Consider the following 19,788-nt stretch of genomic DNA (forward strand, 5'->3'; position numbering starts at 1 on the left):
TTAAAACATTTTGTTCCAAAGATAATTGTAGCTGTCATAATGCAAAGTGAATCTATGCCAATTATGTTAGAAATTAGTCAGCTTGGAGATATGAATTCTCTCCAGAAGCAAAACTTAAATTCTGGGAGAGAGAGATCTGAGGAGAGATGTTTGTAAAAGGCTGAAAGAGAATCACAATACTGTGGCCTACCCAAGGTTTGTTAATTAGAAAATCCTTCTGTTCATCGTCTGGTGTTGCTTTGTTCTGATAATCTATATGTAACTACTTTCCACTGGAGAAATTATTCTACTTTTGTGGGGAGATGTAGTTTCCGGTTCTTCTGCTCTCTAAAGGAAGTGTATTTGCAGAATAAGCTGACCTTGCCTGCTTGGAGTTCATGGTCATTCTGACCTGGAAATCAACAGTGCAGGGCAGAAATCTGCAGTCCTTTTCGTAAGGGACAGCCTCTACAGCAAACTTTAACCCAAAGCCCAACAAGCCAAATGTCCATCCCACTCAGGCAGTCACTTGGATTTGAAAGATCTCTTGCCTCAACACTGATTCTGGGTTTCTGAGGTGAACAATTGATCCTATGTGGATCAGTCAGACTCTACCACTAGTGGGACAAGTGGGTGGTTGTTTGGGGCACCATGTGCTCCTGCTACTTATGTTTGGTCTCCATGTACTCCTGTTACAGAGCTTAATGGCATCCGTGGTTTACTGAATGTTCCATTCATTGCTCTTTACAGGGCAGGTGACAGGGCTGTCCACAGGTTAGGCACTGTCTTTGAATGCAGACTTTTTGAATGTCCTGTAAGAGCTTTCTCTGTCTTCATGGAAATATCTTCCCAAGATGAAGCTCAGCATAGAGAACTGACATCACACTCTGCAGACATTGGAACAAGCTAAATGTTCAAAGCCTCAGTGCTGATATTGTCGGCTACGCACAGAAACTGACAAATGTTCACCAATGTCAACTAATGGATTTGGAAGATGTTCATGCCACCTCTCTAGTGGTTTGACATGCCCACTGTAGATTGTCTGATGCTGGGGAAAAGCTTGCTGCTCACTTAGTTCAGTATTCGATCTGAGATCATTAATCTTCGAGCAATCCTTTCCTCAATCATTTCCATACACACTCCAGAAACTCTGAGTTATGTACCCAGAAGGGAAAATATCAAATCAATCCAGTATGATGCAGAAGGTAACTTACTGGTCTGGATAGAAAGTTGACCAGCAAACATGAAACAAAGGGTGTTTTTTTGTTATGGGGAGAGGTAAATAAACTTAAATTTTAGAGTTTAGAAGAGTGAGAGTGGACCTAACTGAGATTTAATGCCTTGAGGGTTCTGAGAAAGGATGAATATATTTTACAGAGTTGGAGAATCAAGAATTAAAAGAATGGGGGTCACAAAGCAGGTCTGACGTCATTTTTTTTCCTCATTTTGCCCTGATTCTCCAGAACCCTCTTCCTCAAAGGGGTTGGAAACAGAGTCATTGAATATTTTTTAAGCAGGAGAAGATAAAAGATAAGCAAAATTTACCACAAGGAATGCAGAGATTAAGTCACGATCAGATCAGGCATCATCTAAAGAAATGAATGCACGAATGTGATGGACCCAGGGACCTCACCAAGTCCACATTTTATGTTCCTATGTAATCAACTTCAGGGGCTTGTAGAGTAGAGAGGCTGGCAGTTAGAGGATAGTTCAAGTTGGTATTTGGATCATCTCCAAATTTGGGGTCAACAGATGGATCAGGGTTTCAGTGGGATGCTGGGAATTGACTGAAGTCAGAGTGGAGAATTCTCTTTGGAATCAGATCAGGGCCTCTGTCAGAGTGAATCAAACCAGTAATCAGACTGAAGACTTGGCCAAGGGCTTCACGGGTCCATTTGGGTGTTGGTTCAGGGGCAATTAGGAATGAATCAGTGAGACAGGGTAATCAAACTTAGAGGGTCAGGATGTATGGGAATACCTATTGCAGGAGGGTTGATATTGTGATGGAGACACAAAAAGTATACAAGTATAGCTGAGAAGGGCTCACCAAACTGGAGATGTATCTAAAGGAGCCTTCCAGCCCCATGTTGGGTCCAGAACATGATATCTTGGAACAACTTGGCTCAATTCCCTGACATCATTTTGTGGAAACCATACTGTTGGAACAAGCCTGGTTTATCAGTGTGCCTGCCACCTGTGAAGCCACCTACTGTTGAAAACAAGTCTATTATCTCATCTTCCTGGGCCTAGGCATCTCGTAAACATGTGGACAGTAAACATATCTACATTAAGCTATTTTTTATTGACAACAACTTCAACTTCAATATAAAACCAGGATTAAGAATTTCTCCTCAGTCAGAGAGAGCTATGATGGCTGAGCCCTTGGAAGTAGTTAAGGCGGATTTGGATAGATCTCTAATGAGTTGGGGAAGCAAGGAATCGGCAGGAAGATAGGGTGAAGGAATGTTGGATCAGCCATGATCCTAATGAATGGCAGAAGTGTCTTCAGAAGCTTAGATCAGGAGATCATTTCGCTGAGCACCTATGCTCTGTACACCAGAAGAAGTGGGATCTCCCAGTGGCCACCCATTTTAATTCCACTTCACATTCCCATTCTGATAAGTCAATCCATGGCCACCTCTACTGTCGCAATGAGGTCACAGATTGGAGGAACAACACCTTATATTCTGTCAGAGTAGCCTCCAACCTGGCATGAGCTTCGATTTCTCGAACTTCTGCTAATGGCTCTCCTGCACCACCCCCCCCCTCCCCACCACATCACCATTCCCCATCTCCTTTTCCCTCTCTCACACTAACTCCTTGCTTGACAATCATCTCCCTCTGGTGCTCCTCCCACCTTTTCTTCCTGCTAAGGCCTCTCCTATTGGACTCTCCCTTCTCCAGCCCTGTATCTCTTTCACCAATCAACTTCCCAGCTCTTTACTTCACCCCTCCCCTTCCCAGTTTCACCTATTACCTTGTGTTTCTCTCTCTCCTCCCACACCTTTTAAATCAACTCCTCATCTTTTTTTTCTGTAGTCCTGACAAAGGGTCTTGACCCAAAATGTGGATTGTACTTTTTTCTATAAATGCTGCCTGTCCTGCTGAGTTCCTCCAGCATTTTGTGTGTGTGTTGCTTGAGTCTTGAATTGACTGACTCTTGGTCTTATAAGACCTCTTATGGTCTTATCAATACTAATTGAACCTGGCTGCCATCCTCATCTAGGTTCTGGAATTTACTTTCTACTACTTGAACAACTTGCAAAACAAAACAAATTTTAATTTAAAAACACTTCAGCCACATCAATAGTCATTAACATTATCGTCATTTTAGTGTTTGAAGATAAATTACATTTTTGTTTATGAAGCAAGTACAGATAATTAAAGCTTTCCTTGTAAATCTTTGCAGTTCCTATCCCTTATCAGTTACATGGAGTGAAGGGAAATGCCCTCATTAAGCTGATGGGTACAATAATCCAATTTTCATGCAGGGCAAATTCCAAAATTAAAATTTGCAAACTGAAATTTTACCTTCCAGTCCATTCTGAAAAGTGACCATCAGCTTATAAGCAAATAGTTCATTCATGCTTTTTGGAAGCTCATTTCCAGTCCAACACTGTTTTGTTCAAGCTATTCAAGTTTTGGCAGTAAATGTTCTTTACCAGAGTCATAGAATGAAAGTTAAATCCCCACTTCAAGGGTTGAAGTACCCACTTCTTAATTCTGGCCATCTTACAGCTTTATACTCTGTTGGTTAAATGGTAAAGATTGCTTGCTGTGGGTCACCCTACCACAAAATTAAGCATTAATTATATTGCAAGAGTAAGGTTCATTCATAATAAATATAAAAAATACAAAATAAATAGATACAAAACTTTTACATTCATGGTCTTTACATTCAGTAGCATTAACTTATTTTATAATAACATTGCACTATTACAATTATGTGGCCCCCTGGGTTGTTGCACATTTAATTGTTTGTGGGGCTTTGTCACCTGACTCAGCCCTTCCATGTCCTGTAATGGCAGGAACTAGACTGTGTTCCGTCTCCAGTAAACCTTTTGCATTAGTTGCACAAAGTTTCAGTGCATCCATCAGCATGTACTCCTGCAGTTCTGAGTGTTCCAGTCGGCAGAATTATTTTAAGGACATCTCACTCCTGTGGAAGATGAAGAAGTTTTGGGCAGACCAAAGTGTATCTTTCACAAAGTTGATGACCTTCCAGCAGTACTTGCTGTTAGTCTCAGTGTGAGCCCACATTCCACTTCCCACCACCAGGAACAGCACATAGGTCAGAAAGTCCTCTGGAATGAAATTGCTGTGGATGAATTGGTTCATGGGCCCTTGCATTATTCTCCACACCCTCTTAGCAAACCTACAATTTGCAAAGAGGTGAAGACTCTCTCGTTCCCACCTCGGCTGCCACAAGGGCAATGTATACTAGGGGTGGTTTGTCATTTGACCAGGAAGGATCTGAATGTGAGGCCCTCTTACACCAGTCAAGTGAGATCTTGGTGCATGTTGGTGAGTTCTTGCAACGAGGCATTCTGCCAGATGATTTGGACAGTTTGCTCAGAGAACCATCCACAGATTCTGAAGAGTCCTTGTCCCACAGTGTCTGAGGTACATTCTGCATTGACCTTTGCCTGATGAACTTGAGCTCAATGGTGCTTAAATGGAAGAACCCTTCTACAAAGGGCAGGTAATGGAGCAATAGTCAGTTGATTGGGACATTGCACAGTAACAGAGCCAGACCTGTCTTCTGCAAGACCAGGGGCAGGTAGAACCTCTGTACAGAGTGACATATTATGCCAGTATACTTTGGGTCAATGCACAGCCACACACAAAGATGATCATTACAATGAGGGCAACATTGGGCACAATTTTGCCCTATACTCTGGGAACTTGTACAACATGATCTTTGGGACTCACTCTATCTTGGACATGTTAATGAAATGGAGGATGACCTGAATGACTACTAAGGTGGAAGAGTAGGGAGCAGACCACACCTGTGCTAAGTACAACAGCCCTAAGAGCATATTGCACCTGATGACCAAGTTACTTCCATTTCCACAGCTCTATCTTTTTATCTTCACAATCTTCTCCAGCTAATATTTGTTTTATAACACAGCCTCTCAGAACCATATCCCCAGCACCTAGAAGTTATCAGACATGGCAGTGAAAGGGACAATGAATCAATTGGACCAGATGCTGAAGATCATGGCCTCACTCCTATTTTGGCCCCAGATGCCTAGTCAGATTGGTTGCAGATGATGATCAATCTGCGAATTGACGACGGATCTGAGCAGAAGACAGTAATATCATTAATGTACAAGGTGGTCTTAACCAGGGTGCATCCACTACCTGATATTCTCTTGTCCTTTCTGATGGATCCAGCAAAGAGTTTTATGCAATGCACAAACAAGAGAGGGCAAAGCTTCTGGACTCCAATCCTTAATGGGGAAGATATCTGTCTCCTGCCCATTGATTTTGTACTATGGATATCTGCACAGAACAGCTGGATATAATTTCTGATTCCCTCCCCAAAGGCCCATTTTGAAGAGGACATCCATCATATACATGTGTGATACCCTGTCAAAGTCCTTATCTTGGATCAAGCTGACCAGACAGTCATCCAAGTCAGTGTCCTGCATATAGAGGTTGGTATCCCTGAGCACCAAAAGGCTATGAAACATTGCCAACCAGACAAATCTGTGATGGTTGGTGGGTTAATAGAATACTGTAAATTGCCCCTAGAGGGTTTAAAAGGGATGGGGGCGGGTGATGAGCATGTGTGGGGGGGGGGCTAAAAAGATGGATTAAAATAAGATTAGTGTAAAAAGGTGTTTGATGGTCGCTAAGGACTTGGTTAGCCGAAGGAAATGTGTCAGTATGAGATCTCTCCATAAATCTATGTATGGTTATGTCGTGAAAAGCATAGCTGGTCTGCCCATCAACAGATTTTCTTGGTTGTATCAGTCCAGGGGTACCCAGCATGCTCTTTTTATTACCACACTGTGCAAATTTGCAGATATTGTTGGAGGCAGAGGAAGGAGTCTCAGAACTTGAGGGGCAGGAGGCAGAGCCTGGAGAGCAGCAGGGGCAGGAAGCATGTAGTGAGAAATAAAATGTGCTGCAGAGATTCGGCAAACTCCCCTACCAGTGCAGGAGCAGGTACTAGCTTCTTGTGGTATACAGGAATCCCTGCTGGAGAGGTGATTTCATATGGAATCTACAAACTAAACTTTCCAGTGCCAACCAAGAATTCAAACAAAACAGAAACAGAGGCAGGGTGGAAAGAATGCATTCAGGGATAACTATGTCACACTCAAGTTCTTCAACCTTCTATAAACACCCAAGGTTCCAGTGCGTTCCAAGCTAAGAATACAGGTGAATTTCTCAAGGACAGAGAAGCAATCTATATCCAGTGGATGGCACATGTTGGAAGACCTCATCAAGCTAAGTGCCCTTGATCCCAGCACAAAAGCCTACTCAAACTACTCTGCTTGATATGATATCAACAAACCCAGATCTTACATGAGGGAGCACTGCAGAAGTTGTCAGAAGCATCAGACTACTTTGTCACTCCCACTGGGCAGTGACTGGTATAGCAGGGCACAGCGGTGCTGTCTGTAATGTGACCATTTTCAGGATCATCTCTTTCCACAATCATTAACAGCAACACAGTCCACTAAAACATATATGAAAGCCCAAATGATACAAAGAAAATTTCCCAGATCTAACTGTAGAAAGTATAACACAGGAATAAATAGAGCTCCAGATACTTCTATAGCTTGATATAATACCTCAGTATTTACTGCTGAATTTCAGTTCACTTAAGGAACTCAGACTCTGCATGAAATGTACTTTCCTGTAAGGATCTTCCCTCTGTTAGTACAATCAGTGGTATGCAGATGTTGTGAGATCATTAAATGTCCTTTTATTAGATGGGGATATCACTGCTGGATGGGCTAAGTGCAGCCACTATAAGGCTCTTCTCATAATGGCCCTTTGGAGCATAGAATGTATTTCATCAATCAGAATATGCATGTTCCTTTAAGCGAATGTGGAAAGCTGTCTTTTTCTCTCTCTGCCCTGAAATATCTCTCATCTCCATGACAGCCAGCTTGTTCTCCTGCCACCTAGCTGCTACACAGATTATTCCCTGAACAAATGATATCCTCCTCTGTTTGCTGGGTGGTAAAGCAGCAGAAGATGCATAAAAGTCAGTTGTTTGCATGAAGAATCAATCAAGTCCTATCTTCTGGGTATAACCCAGTATTTTGGTTCTAAACTGGCTTCTGGCTAATTATGCATGTTGTGTATTTTTTTAATGGTGTGATGCCCAGTTGGGCCAAAGGGTTTTAAACACAATGCATCAAAATTGGCTGCAATCCAACCTCCCAGCACTTACATATGTAGTGCAAAAATTGCTGCATAAACGATACATGTTGAGATGTTACATAGCTCGTTTCACAGCTTAGTAGAAGTATACTATCTCCTTAGCAAATTAGAAATCTCAGTGATCTCATGAAATGTCCCCCATAAAGCATTCTATAAAATCCTGCTCATTACATTACTAGAGACCTCACTGAGTCATATATTGTGCAGGACTGACAAAGACCCTGAATGGAAGTAGTCCCAAACCAATACAAAAGTTATCATCTCAAAGATTTGAACAAAAATTATTGCCCTCTTTTAATGGAGGGCATTAAACCTCTGGCTACTATACAAAGCTACTAAACTCTTAAAGTTATGCACAGAGCTTAAGACCAAAAATTCTTCCTCATATCTTATTAAACAACATATCATAGTCATCAAAATGAGAGAACTAAGGAAAGATCCTAAAGTTATTAAATTGTAGGGATTTTATTTAGAATTATTAAATGCGATTTTGTAATCCTCAGAGTAATAAAAAAATATAAAACAAACTGCATTGCAGCAATAAACCTCACATTCCACTCCTCAGAATGATTTATTCTACAATATGTGATTTAATCTCTACTTTGCAGTTCATGCCCAGATAGGAGAAATATAATTAAATGAACCAGAGCAATAGAATATTTGCTAGAAAGATTAGGACTACGCTGTAATTTGTGTCTTCTGTTTTCTTTTGGGGGTAGGGGAAGGAATATATTAAAAAGACACCTCAATTTGTTAACACCCACCACACAACGTCCCAAGTTGTTTCATTGAGAAAAAAAAGCAAAACAAGAAGGCGAGGGGGAAGGTAAGGGGTGGGATAAAGTGAAGCAAAGATAATAGACAATAGACAATAGGTGCAGAAGTAGACCATTTGGCTCTTCAAGCCTGCACCGCCATTTTGAGATCATGGCTGATCAACTACTATCAATACCCGGTTCCTGCCTTGTCCCCATATCCCTTGATTCCCCTATCCATAAGATACCTATCTAGCTCCTTCTTGAAAGCATCCAGAGAATTGGCCTCCATTACCTGCCGAGGCAGTGCATTCCAGACCCCCACAACTCTCTGGGAGAAGAAGTTTTTCCTCAACTCTGTCCTAAATGACCTACCCTTTATTCTCAAACCATGCCCTCTGGTACTGGACTCTCCCAGCATCTGGAACATATTTCCTGCCTCTATCTTGTCCAATCCCTTAATAATCTTATATGTTTCAATCAGATCCCCTCTCAATTTCCTTAATTCCAGCATGTACAAGCCCAGTCTCTCTAACCTCTCTGCGTAAGACAGTCCAGACATCCCAGGAATTAACCTCGTGAATCTACGCTGCACTTTACAGCCAGGATGTCCTTCCTTAACCCTGGAGACCAAAACTGTACACAATACTCCAGGGGTGGTCTCAGCAGGGCTCTGTACAAATGCAAGATACTAGGAAGAATATGTAAGCATGAAGAGGAAAGAACAAATAGTTCTCGGGCATTGAATGGGTATACTGAATCAGCACCAGTTGTATTCCAGATATAAATGAAGAACGAATCACACTGGGAATGTATGAAAAACTAAATAGCATTAATATTTATTAAGCATAAATTAAAAGACAAGTCATCCAGAAATCTCTCTTCGTATCTCATCCAGTTAGAGTGGGGAAAGTTCTGATGCCATCCATGTTTAAGTACGATGTTGCTGAACAATGCATTGCCTGATACATCAGTCGTGAAGCTGTTGAATGAAGGACTTCAGCTGGATTCAAAATCAGTTAGACTTTCAGGCCGAGATGCAAATACAGAAGAGCAAATTAATATAAATAGCATTTCCTGAGCCGCTCAGATGGATGATTTCATGTGATCATTTTACTGGTGTAATTTATTTTTTTTTTAAGTAATGCAGGTGCAGAAGTTCAGAGGCATCAATTTTGGAATTTAGAGATGATCAGGAGGATTAATAAGAACGGCAGTTCAAAATAAAACCAAATACATTTTAAAGGAAGCTTGGAGCAAGGTAGAAAAAGAACGAACATGGTTTAAAAAGCAATGAAAATCATAGTGAGTGAACTTGAAAGTCCACCCACAACACCAATTTGTTTAGGAAATAAGGAATAACAGACAAAAAAGTATTGAGATAACAGCAGGTGACACAGCAGATGGCAGCAAGGAAGTTCTAATCATTGTATCTGTAAACACGCAATCGAATGAAGGGTTTATAGATTGAGTTGTTCAAAATCATGCAAAACCAAGAATAATGAGAGTGTGATAAGTAAATTCTTCACTAATGGCGGTCATAACCGATTTGTTTAATCAAATGGGAATGGAAATGTGCAACACACCAAGATATTACTAATGTATCAATTATAAAGGAAATCAAGGGATATGGTTTCTATAGCAAGTGATAATGGAACTTGGGTAGAAATTGAAAAAAAAAGCAAAGATTTTTATCTCGGGAATCTACATAAAGGAGGTAGACTACTGTATTCAAAAACACAAAGGAGAGTAGATGGGAATCAGGAAAATATATAGACCAGTTAGTCCAATACTGATAGTGGGAAATGTTTACCAAATGAAAACCATCAATTCTCATTTAAAATGTTAAGAGTCGACAGGACAATTTTATAAGCAATCAGAGATGTTCCATTTGTTTGCTAAGAGATCTCTGAGATTACAATTCCATTTGCAAAGAGACATTTGAGTGTTATAAAGCCATTTGATGATGACTAGGATGCAATGTTTTAAAATAAATCTGATGTAATTAATGATAAATGAAAGAGCTATTGCTTTTACAATTTAAAACAGATGATATAAGAATAGCAGCTTTTGCCTAGGCACTTAATTTATCCATACTGGAAATGGTGCCTCTCATTCACTTGCTATATGGTTTAGCGTACAAATCAAACAGAAGAGATATAGAATACCAATAACTCTGAACAGCGATAGTGTAAATAAGATTGATAACTACCAATGATCCAATTAAACTGTGGGACAACCTATATAATAGCAAATACTGATATGATTAAACATAAAGTAATCCAAGTATCAAAAATATTCACATAGGAGGCACATGAATGTAGATGGGAAGAAGTATTTAGTTGTAGTGAGATGCCATGGAGTTCACTCAATCGATCAAAGATGGGACAGCATTATGAAATTAAAATATTCATAGTTTTGACATGAACTTGCATTAAAGCAGAATGACATCCCTTCTTAGCATCTAACACTCTAAATTCAAGCATCTCTCTGAACCATAGAAATATGAATTTCATCTGGTAAATATTTCACCTTCTCATCTCAGCCATTGCTTTGTTTGCAGAGGCCATTTGAATGAAGTGTAGTTTCAAAATCTCCTTTCACATCAAACCTATAGAACTATTTGAAATATGTAAGGCTAATGACAATATCATATGGGTTGTGTTTTTTACAGTTCAGTTCCTCTATCTAGCTCCCTTGCTCCTTTAAAAGAAGAATTTAGGTTCTTGGGATCAGAGAACAGCATATTAACCCACTTCTTTGCTCATTGGTCACAAATGTAGCATCAGGGATGTCTCATCTTGAAAAAGGGCATGGATTTTTCATCAAGGGATCAAAAACAGGAAGAAAGATAACCCCAGCATTAACCATTTTGAGAATTATTCAAAGGCTGAAAACAAATTAGATATATTTAGAATCTGCAAAATATAAATGGTGTCTTAATGATGAGGAAGTGACAAAAACATGAGTAAGCTATAAACAGCAGCTGCAAGAATGTACCATGGTCTTAAAGTTTCTGTAATTAATAGAGTTAAGAGAAATCTTTGACATATTCTTGAAAACGGCACTGGTTGTTTTGAATGTTTCCATTGACAAAGCATCCGATGTAACTAATTGTTTGCTCAAGTGTTAAATCTTAAATTAGACATATTCGCTGGAATGCATGAGTAAGGTACAACAACTATGTGCATTCAAACAATACTTTAATATACTGCAGTTGAACTTACTAAAGTCCTTCACAGAAGTTTAACTACAATGCAAAATCTTACAGATTTTTATATGGTTTGAAATGGTATGCCCTTCACAGAGCCCTGATCTCAACATCACTGAGGCTGTCTGGGATTACCTGGAGAGACCAAAGCAAGAGAGACAGCCCAAGTCTGCAGAAGAATTGTGATAAGTTTTTCAAGATGTTTGGAACAACCTACCAGCCGATCTTCTTATAAAACTGCATGACAGTTTAGCTAAGAGAACTGATGCAGTTTTAAACACAAAGGGTTCTGACACCAAATATTGATTTGATTTAGTATTTTTACAATTTACTGCTCTTTATACTATTTTTTGATATTTAGAAACTTTTTGTTTCATTAATTTTGAAAGCATGTTTACAGATTTGTTTTCTATGTGCCCAAGACTTTGCACAGTACTGTAAACAGAAATGCAATCAGAGATCCACAGCGTTCTTTGGACTCACATGGAAATAAATAAATAGTATTTACACACCTCCAGCCAAAGCAGTCACTTGTGCCTAGTTTAATACATTAAAAAAAGTTGTTAGATAGATGGATGTTTAAAGAACATATTTCAAGGTTAAGAGAAAATGTATTGACACAGTGCTCAGGAACACAACAGCTGCAATACCTTTCAGATGCTTCAAATGTACAGCATCTCTAGGATTCAGTCACTTAGAATTGAGTAACACAATAAAATATCAGGCTGATAAAGTTTAGAATTATGAATAAGCAAAGAGATAGTATACTTTTTCTCCTGGCAAGTTTAAGAAGAATATGTAAAGAGAGTGTACAATAGATCAAACTACAGATGCCTTTCAGAAAGAATACACTTGAATCCTATTTCTGAAAGAACATTGAACCCATGGACACTACCTCACTACTTTTTGATTTCTACTTTTGCACTACTTATTTATATGAACTATTTAAAATATGCACTCTTACTGTAATTCAGTTTTTTTATTATTAAGTATTGCATTGTACTGCTGCCACGAAGACAACAAATTTCACAACCCATACCAGTGATACTAAACTGATTCTGAATACTTTTGCATTCCATATTTCCATATGGCTAAGTTGTTATAAAATATTCTCTTCAGCCCAGCATTCCCCCTGAACATAGTGCTCATAAAATAAACTCTACATCAAATTTAAATTGATAAGATCCCACCACAAATTGGCCAAGGGATTAAAATAATTTACATGGCATAATAGATACCTGTGGATGATGGAGGGAGCAATGAGCTCAAATATGGTTGATGGGTTTAGATGAGTTTACAAGACCTACATATAAATTAGCTATTCACCCATGCATAACCCTCATTTCAACATTGACAAGTGTTCGTTGTCAAGCCCCACTTTCTGGTGTTATATTCACAACCTTTTTGCTTCTCCTAACTCAAAACCATTTTTTTTTTGCATTAACGGGCACTTTATGAATAGAGGCTGTTGTTGCTGAGTTGTTCAGATATAATTTTGGAATCAGAGCACATTACAAGTCCCTAAGTTCTGCCCTTGGAAAGAGGTTGCATTATCAAAGCTTAAAAAAAACAGCAAGCAGTAGCATCATGACTTCTTAAGTAAAATAGTGTAAAAATATTTTACAATGAATAAACAAACTTAATGAATAAATAAATTTAAAAAATGATAATTAGGCCTCTAAAAGTAATTTATGTAAATTCATACCTTATGAGCCATTCAGTTAAGTTATGTATGATGAAAAGCTAATGAACACCTGACATTAATTAAGCTCAGATTTGAATCTAATTAGCATGGCTTGGATTGAATATGTGGATGAAAATTGCAAGATTTGTCTCACCACTATGATGCAAAATTGTCAATGTTATTGTCATATCTGCAAATTGTTCTTCCTTCTAGTGAGAAAATTACTCATACTCCTGCCATACTTAGTGCTGCTTAAAGTCTTGCAAATGCCACCCTTAAATTAAGGGTGATGTTTTACTAATTTTTTTATTGAAAAGAGAAAAACGCTTATTTTATAAGAGCTTCTTATCACTGAAAACTTGCAAACAATAGGCAGTTACGAAGATTATTTTTTAACCCACAGTTAACTAAGGAATCACATTTAGAATTCCAACACTTAACATTCTGGCCGGAATGGGAGAAGACAAATTAAATGCAGTTCCAACTTTGAAAGGAAGATATTTGGTGTTGAAGTTGTTATTATGCACATGATCTGGTTTCCAATGAGTCCTACCATGAGGAATATGTGAATACACATATTAATTGGTAGTAATCGTATTTCAAGTACTGAAATGATAAATAATGAAGTCAGTATTTGTTGCTAAACTTTATATTTGATATTTTGCGGTATGATTTGTTAAGGATATTTAGTTGCAAGGCATGGTACTTACATCAGTTAGGGACTGAATTAAATAGAATGAGTGCGCGTCATTATAAATCCACTGTGTGCAATGTAGCTGAACAGTGGTTAGTCTGCATAATACTCCGATATTTGGGAGTAAAAGGTAACTTTCTCTAACAAACGGGATTGGATGTGTCGTGGGTAGAATTTGGTGGACACGAGGAATATGGCCAATTATAATTTGATTGAGATGGCTGAAGTTTTAAGATAATGAGTAACCTGGGAAGTATTCTGGAATCCATAGCGGATATGTGGCACTTACGGACCGGCCTGTAACTCAGTAAAATGGCAGAGTGAAACTTAGCTTAAAACTGATAAGGTACTGTGTTCAGATTCGTAACTCAAATATATCTACGGATTTTCGGGTGATCTCCATCACGCCCATGACTGCTTTCTGCAACGGGAGACAATCAGTTCACTCAGAACTATCCGTGTAAAAGACATTCTCGCAGAAAGAATGTTGCTGATGTTGATTAAGTGAAGTATGTTGCTGACTGAGGGCATTTTCGTTTTGCAATTCTAAATGATGCTTCTCAGCTGCTATTTAAGCACTAGTTCGCTCCAGCTGGGCTAACTGCAGCGTTCCAATTTCAGTGACAACAAACCCTATACAAGGAAGATTCTCTAGCTTGCGGCGTTGTAGTGTGGAAGGTGGAATTGAGGGGTGTGTGTGTGTTTTTCAGAGAGACAGAGAGAGACCATCATCTGCTGCAAAACCCGATCTCTTCATCAGGGGGAGATGTGAGTACACAGCGCTGAAATCTGGTAACGCCAGCACCCACGGACACACAGGCTCTTAAAGGAACACATGCCCGACGGTTAAAGTAACATGCACCATTTAATATTAAAGTAAACCAACAATAGTTACGTAAAATACCCGGACATGTTACGCTGATTTTAAATAAATGAACACATTTTGTGAAAGGAGATATAAAAGAAAGCGGTTCCACATTGTTCAATCACTTTCCGGGGCAGCTCATGTTGTCTCTTACCTGTAGATCTTGTATCTGGTAGTAAATCCCTGCCGGTATCTATCCAGGAAGTTGGAATAATCCCGGGCCCGGTGGAAGGGACCCTTATCCGAGAGGAGCCAGTCGAGGGGGCTGGTGACATGTTGGTGTTGGTGATGAGAGGAAAGCACCAAGAGAGCCCAACAATGGAGAGTAAGAGCCAGCCGGTCCCATAGGAACAGCAAAGAGACGAGATCAACAAGCCGCCAGTTCATCCTTCCATCTGGGACTCCTCCTCTTCATTCTCCTCGCACTCCTTCAAGACCTGTTCCATTAAAACAGAAATTAAAAACAGGAACATCACCGAGGTGGGGGGGGGGGAACAGACGCCAACGCCCCTTCTAAACGCATTAATCGTTGGGGAAATATTGGGAGGGGGGCGTGAGCGGAAGGCTCATTGGCATGATAAACCATAAACTCCAGAACAGCTGGCGTTGTGCATAGGTTCACCCACGGAATTAAGGGAATAAACTATCCCGTGTACAAGACCCTCTCACACATATACGAACATACACTGCCGAAAGCACCGGCAGGCACGCACAAGCAGCGAGAGTATGCATGCACAACACAAAAAGGGTCACCTCAACACAGAGAAAGCCTATATGAACCGACACACGCGCTCAAGAGCAGATACAAATCACTATATACACACCCTCAAATATATAGGTAAAGAAGTTACGTTCATAGTATCTGTGAGCAGTTACCATCCTGCGCGAATGTAAACCCAAGACGTAGTGTGAATAAAACCTCGGCGCACAATATAAACGAAAAATACACGGCCAAACATGGGCAATCAGGCGCGCAAAGCAGAAATGGTTGTATCTACAGGTAGACCGGCGTTACAGGCGCTTGGAAGCACTGATGGACCGGACCGCCCCCGCCCACGCACTCCTACGATTCCATCCATCCCAGGCGGACGAATCTATTCGCTAACAACGGTAGAAAGCTGACACGAAGCACCAAGGCAGAATCCCATACACAGACACCCCCACAATCGCTGATAATGTGCACAGGTGCGCACATAAGCAAGAGGAAGCACTGTTTACATACAACCGATGCTGCAGCGATAAACCCAAGGCGTACGCAGTCGAGAATAAGAGGAAGCGCGTCTTTTCACGGTGTTAATAAACGTGCTTACTGTATCCAGCATATTGCTATAACTGACATGCAATCTGGCACAATTTCAGGAAAGCAAGGTTCTGTTCCCAACTACAGGAGTCTCCTGAAGTGGAGAGAAGGCGGTTGTGTTTTACTTTGTTTGTGGAATTCATGCCCTTTCCTCTCCGATTCCAGACCCATGATCGAAGGAGGCTGCACAGGGACCACTGCAGCCGTCAAAGAGTTAACCATGTCGCCCCTCCGGGTGGTAGCCGAGAGCTAAGATCCTTCATAGTGTCAAGCCTCTGCTTGTCCTCTCCCAACCAAAACTGTTGTCACCCATTCCTATTGCCGGTCACCAGGGTGCCGCTTCAACCAGACTAATCGGGAGGTGGCTGGCGAAGAGCGGTCGGTTTCAAAGTCGAGTGGAATTGGGGAAGGACTGGGGTGCGGGGGCAAAACGAGAAGTTACCGACCCCGCCGTTAAAGTCCCAAATCCCGCCATGCGGTTCTATTAGATCAGGGAATACCTTGTAAACGATGCACCGACCTGGCCGGCGCTGTGTCTCCAATGCGGGTGACCCAATTTGTTCCGCTTTCCGTGCCGAACGGTGCCCTGAATAGGGTCAGAAATGCCCACGGCAGCTGCCCGTGCGAGAAAGGAAAACTCATTGTAAAGCAGCCCTCTGTAAGACGTGTCCAGGGAAGTCAGCTCCTACTACAGGAAGGTGCGGCCAGGTACTGGCGGAGAGAGAGTTCCTGTGCTCACGGCAGAGACTGGAATACCCTGCCCGTCTCCGCCACTGCCCACTCCGTAAAAACGGGAGGGTGACCGGGCGGCCGTATTCCGTCTCTCCAAATGCAAAGCTGAAACCTGGCTATCTTCTGCACGAAATCCCCTGGAGAAAGGCAGCAGGTTCCCAAAGAACATCCCCGAGAAGGTCCATCCTTCTTTCCGCAAGCCCAAGCACTGACCGCATGCTAATCTTCGGCTTTTCAGTGACCGGAGTGCGGTTCCGAATGATCAGCCCTTTAAATCCGAGGGGCTCCCCCTCGTATGCGCAGAGTCCAGCCTCGGGATGGCAAGTGATCTGAAAAGAGTGGCGATTAAACCTGACAGAGCTGCGAACTCACCGTTTATAAACCCGGGGGAATGGGAGGGAGAGGAAGTGGGGGAGGGGGCGAGTCTAAATCCAAAACCAACCTCCTATACCCTGCACGACGCCCATCGAATCCCATTACCTAACACCCAATGATATCCTCACAGACACCACCTCCAGGGCTCGGATAGAAAATGAACGGCGTACTCAAGCCGAGCCTTCTGAAACTTCGTGGGGTTTTATAATTAAACAATTGCGTTATTCCAAGCGGCACATGAGGAATGTGCTTTCAAAAAATACAGACATTGGTAGTTCTCACACGTTGAAGACCCAAACCTGCTCACACCGCAGCCGGTCCCCGTTGCTCAGACGGATTGCGGAGTAAAGTTAAAGAGAGAACATGCTCTAGGGATTGATGATCCTGCTTTCTGGAGATTTTTGTTTAACAAGACGGCATTCAACATTATTTTCAAGAGGGTGTTTTTACATTTATTCCTCCTCACCATTGCCTCTCTTTGATGTGTGACCGCCCGTCATGATCAGACCGACACCCTTCCAAATTTCCGTCTGCCTTTTCCCGTCCCCTCGCCAGCACATCGGGTGAAAGCGCCGGACAGCATGCTTCGACCTTCTCAGGAGTTCATATCTCAGGGCAATGTTTCGCTTCTACGTAGCACCCAACTCCAGGGTATGAAGGTCCGACAACAGCACCAGTCTCCTTACTACCTGCCGCACCGTTTCCTCCTCAGAGAGTCGAACCTAGCTTCAGCCTATATAAACACATCCACCTATCAGGGCGTGTCCCCACTGCTGTACATGCACGCTACGGAGCCCCCATCCCTTCGCCAACACTCCCTTTCTTTAATAGCCGGCCACGCAAGGAATTGACAGAGGGTATAACTGCACCTTGGCACGAATGTCAAGTGTTTCCTCCACACTTCTGCAATAACGAGGCATCGCACTCTCCACTTAGTTTACTGCGTGGGCGACTCCAGTTCCCTTTCCGCCTCCCCGTTCCCGCCTATTCCTCCAACTCGATCTACAAAGTCTCCTCCCCTCCATTCCCAATTTCCTTTCCAACGCCCCAATTCCCTCAACTCCCTTTACAACGCCTCCTCACCTCCCATTCGAGAATTTCCTTTCTAACCCCCCCCCCCGCCCGATTCTTCCAAGTCCATTTCTAAAGCTTCCTCTCTGCATCAGTCCACCTTCTTTCAATATTCCATCTCCGCCCATTAACCAAATTCCTTATCCAAAGTCCCAAGTCAACGATCATATCGATCCATCAAAATAAAGACTTGATCACGAATCTTTTTTCCTGGAAGTTAAAAGCACGATCCCGTAAGGATTACATTATCCAACATACTGAAACATCGGCGTTTTTTGATTTTTGTTTTCCGGCATAATTTCTTCTGCAAAGTTTTAGTGCACCTCGTGCTTTGAAGTTCTGGTCGGAGGGAGCGACTCCAGTTTAGATATGGAACTAGGCAACTAGGGCGAAGTTGCTAAACGGAGCAAAGTGTCTCTATTCTCCCCTCGGTGGAATTAATTCAGTGCCCAGAGTCAAATATCTTTTAAATTAGCATCCAGGGAACTAACAAACCAGATGTGGAAGAACTGTGTGAACCATCTCTCTCTCTCTCTCTCTCTCTCTCCCTCCCTCCCTCCCTCTCTCTCTCTCTCACTCTCTCTCTCTCTCTCCCTCTCTCTCTCTCTCTCTCTCTCACACACACACACACACACACACACACACACACACACACACACACACACACACACACACACACACACACACACACACACTAAAAGTGCATCAGTTAAACCAAAAATTGGATCTCAGGTATCGACTCAAAGTCAACTCTCTTCAATAATATGTCATCACGATTTATTAACACCAGTTCTTCTGATCAGTAGTGCTTGTTGTGTGCCTGATATCTACTCCTCAAGACAACAGAACGGTCAATATAATGTTAAACAGAGGCTGTTGGTAAATTTATCTGATGGATTGAAGAAAATGCGTATTCGATATAGATACCTGGGATTTTGTGCCTCTCGCTGCTTCCCACCGAGACTTTGAGAGGACGTGGTTGAACCAGGGACTTTCTGTCACAGGTGTCGATTTTAATTAGCAGAACCTCTTTTTTTTTTCCCGGTCAAATTACAACCCAGAAAGGAGAAAGGTTTATCTTTAACAGCCGGCCGGGCAGAGACCTGGAAGAGTATGAACGGGGTGGAGTTGGAGGGTGGGTGAATAGGTGTGTTGCTGTAGGTGGGTGGAGAGAGGTAGATGAAGAGGGTCCGCCACTTACCAGGATCGAAGCGGAGGGGGTTCGTGTCCGGCGGTGTTCTTCCACAGAAACAGCGCCTTCTGTCAGTGCCCTGCATGCGCTGGATTGAGAGTGGCTGCGGCCGCCTCTTGCAGAAGACAGTTCTCCAAATCACTAACTCGCTTTCCCTCTGTTTCTCTCTCGCGCTCTCTCTCTCTCTCTCTCCCTTTTACACGTGGATTCCCCCCTCCTCCTTCCTCCTCTCCCCTCCCCTTCCCCAGCCACTGCGCAGAAAATAGACACAAAACAGCTCGGGATCGGGATTAAGGAGTAGGGCAGAGGGAGTGAATTGCCCGGATCATCCCCATCGGTCCAGCTGGCTAGGGGTGTTATTTTGAAGGGAAGAAGAAGGAATAAAACACAGTGCAAAGGCGCTGTGCCGCCTGTCAGCATTTACATGGAGTTGCCTGCTCGGCGTCCCCGCTTGTTTCAAGTTGTCAGGGTGCAGTAATATTACCTTAGGAAGCCGGGCCGACTGGGTTTGTTATTGTGCCGAGAT

General features: G+C 42.0%; 1 protein-coding gene across 1 annotated transcript in view; it reads right to left on the reverse strand.

Annotated features, from left to right (window-relative positions):
* The window catches only part of LOC132401622 (BMP/retinoic acid-inducible neural-specific protein 3-like), a 219,767-nt gene extending 204,788 nt beyond the window's left edge, over positions 1-14,979 (reverse strand). Inside the window, exon 1 of the mRNA XM_059983643.1 lies at positions 14,747-14,979. Coding sequence (XP_059839626.1) covers positions 14,747-14,979 — 233 coding nt within the window. The remainder of the gene's footprint in view (positions 1-14,746) is intronic.
* Between the last annotated feature and the right edge of the window lie 4,809 nt (positions 14,980-19,788).

Source organism: Hypanus sabinus, chromosome 11 (genome assembly GCF_030144855.1).
Source record: "Hypanus sabinus isolate sHypSab1 chromosome 11, sHypSab1.hap1, whole genome shotgun sequence".
Classification (NCBI taxonomy): Eukaryota; Metazoa; Chordata; class Chondrichthyes; order Myliobatiformes; family Dasyatidae; genus Hypanus; species Hypanus sabinus.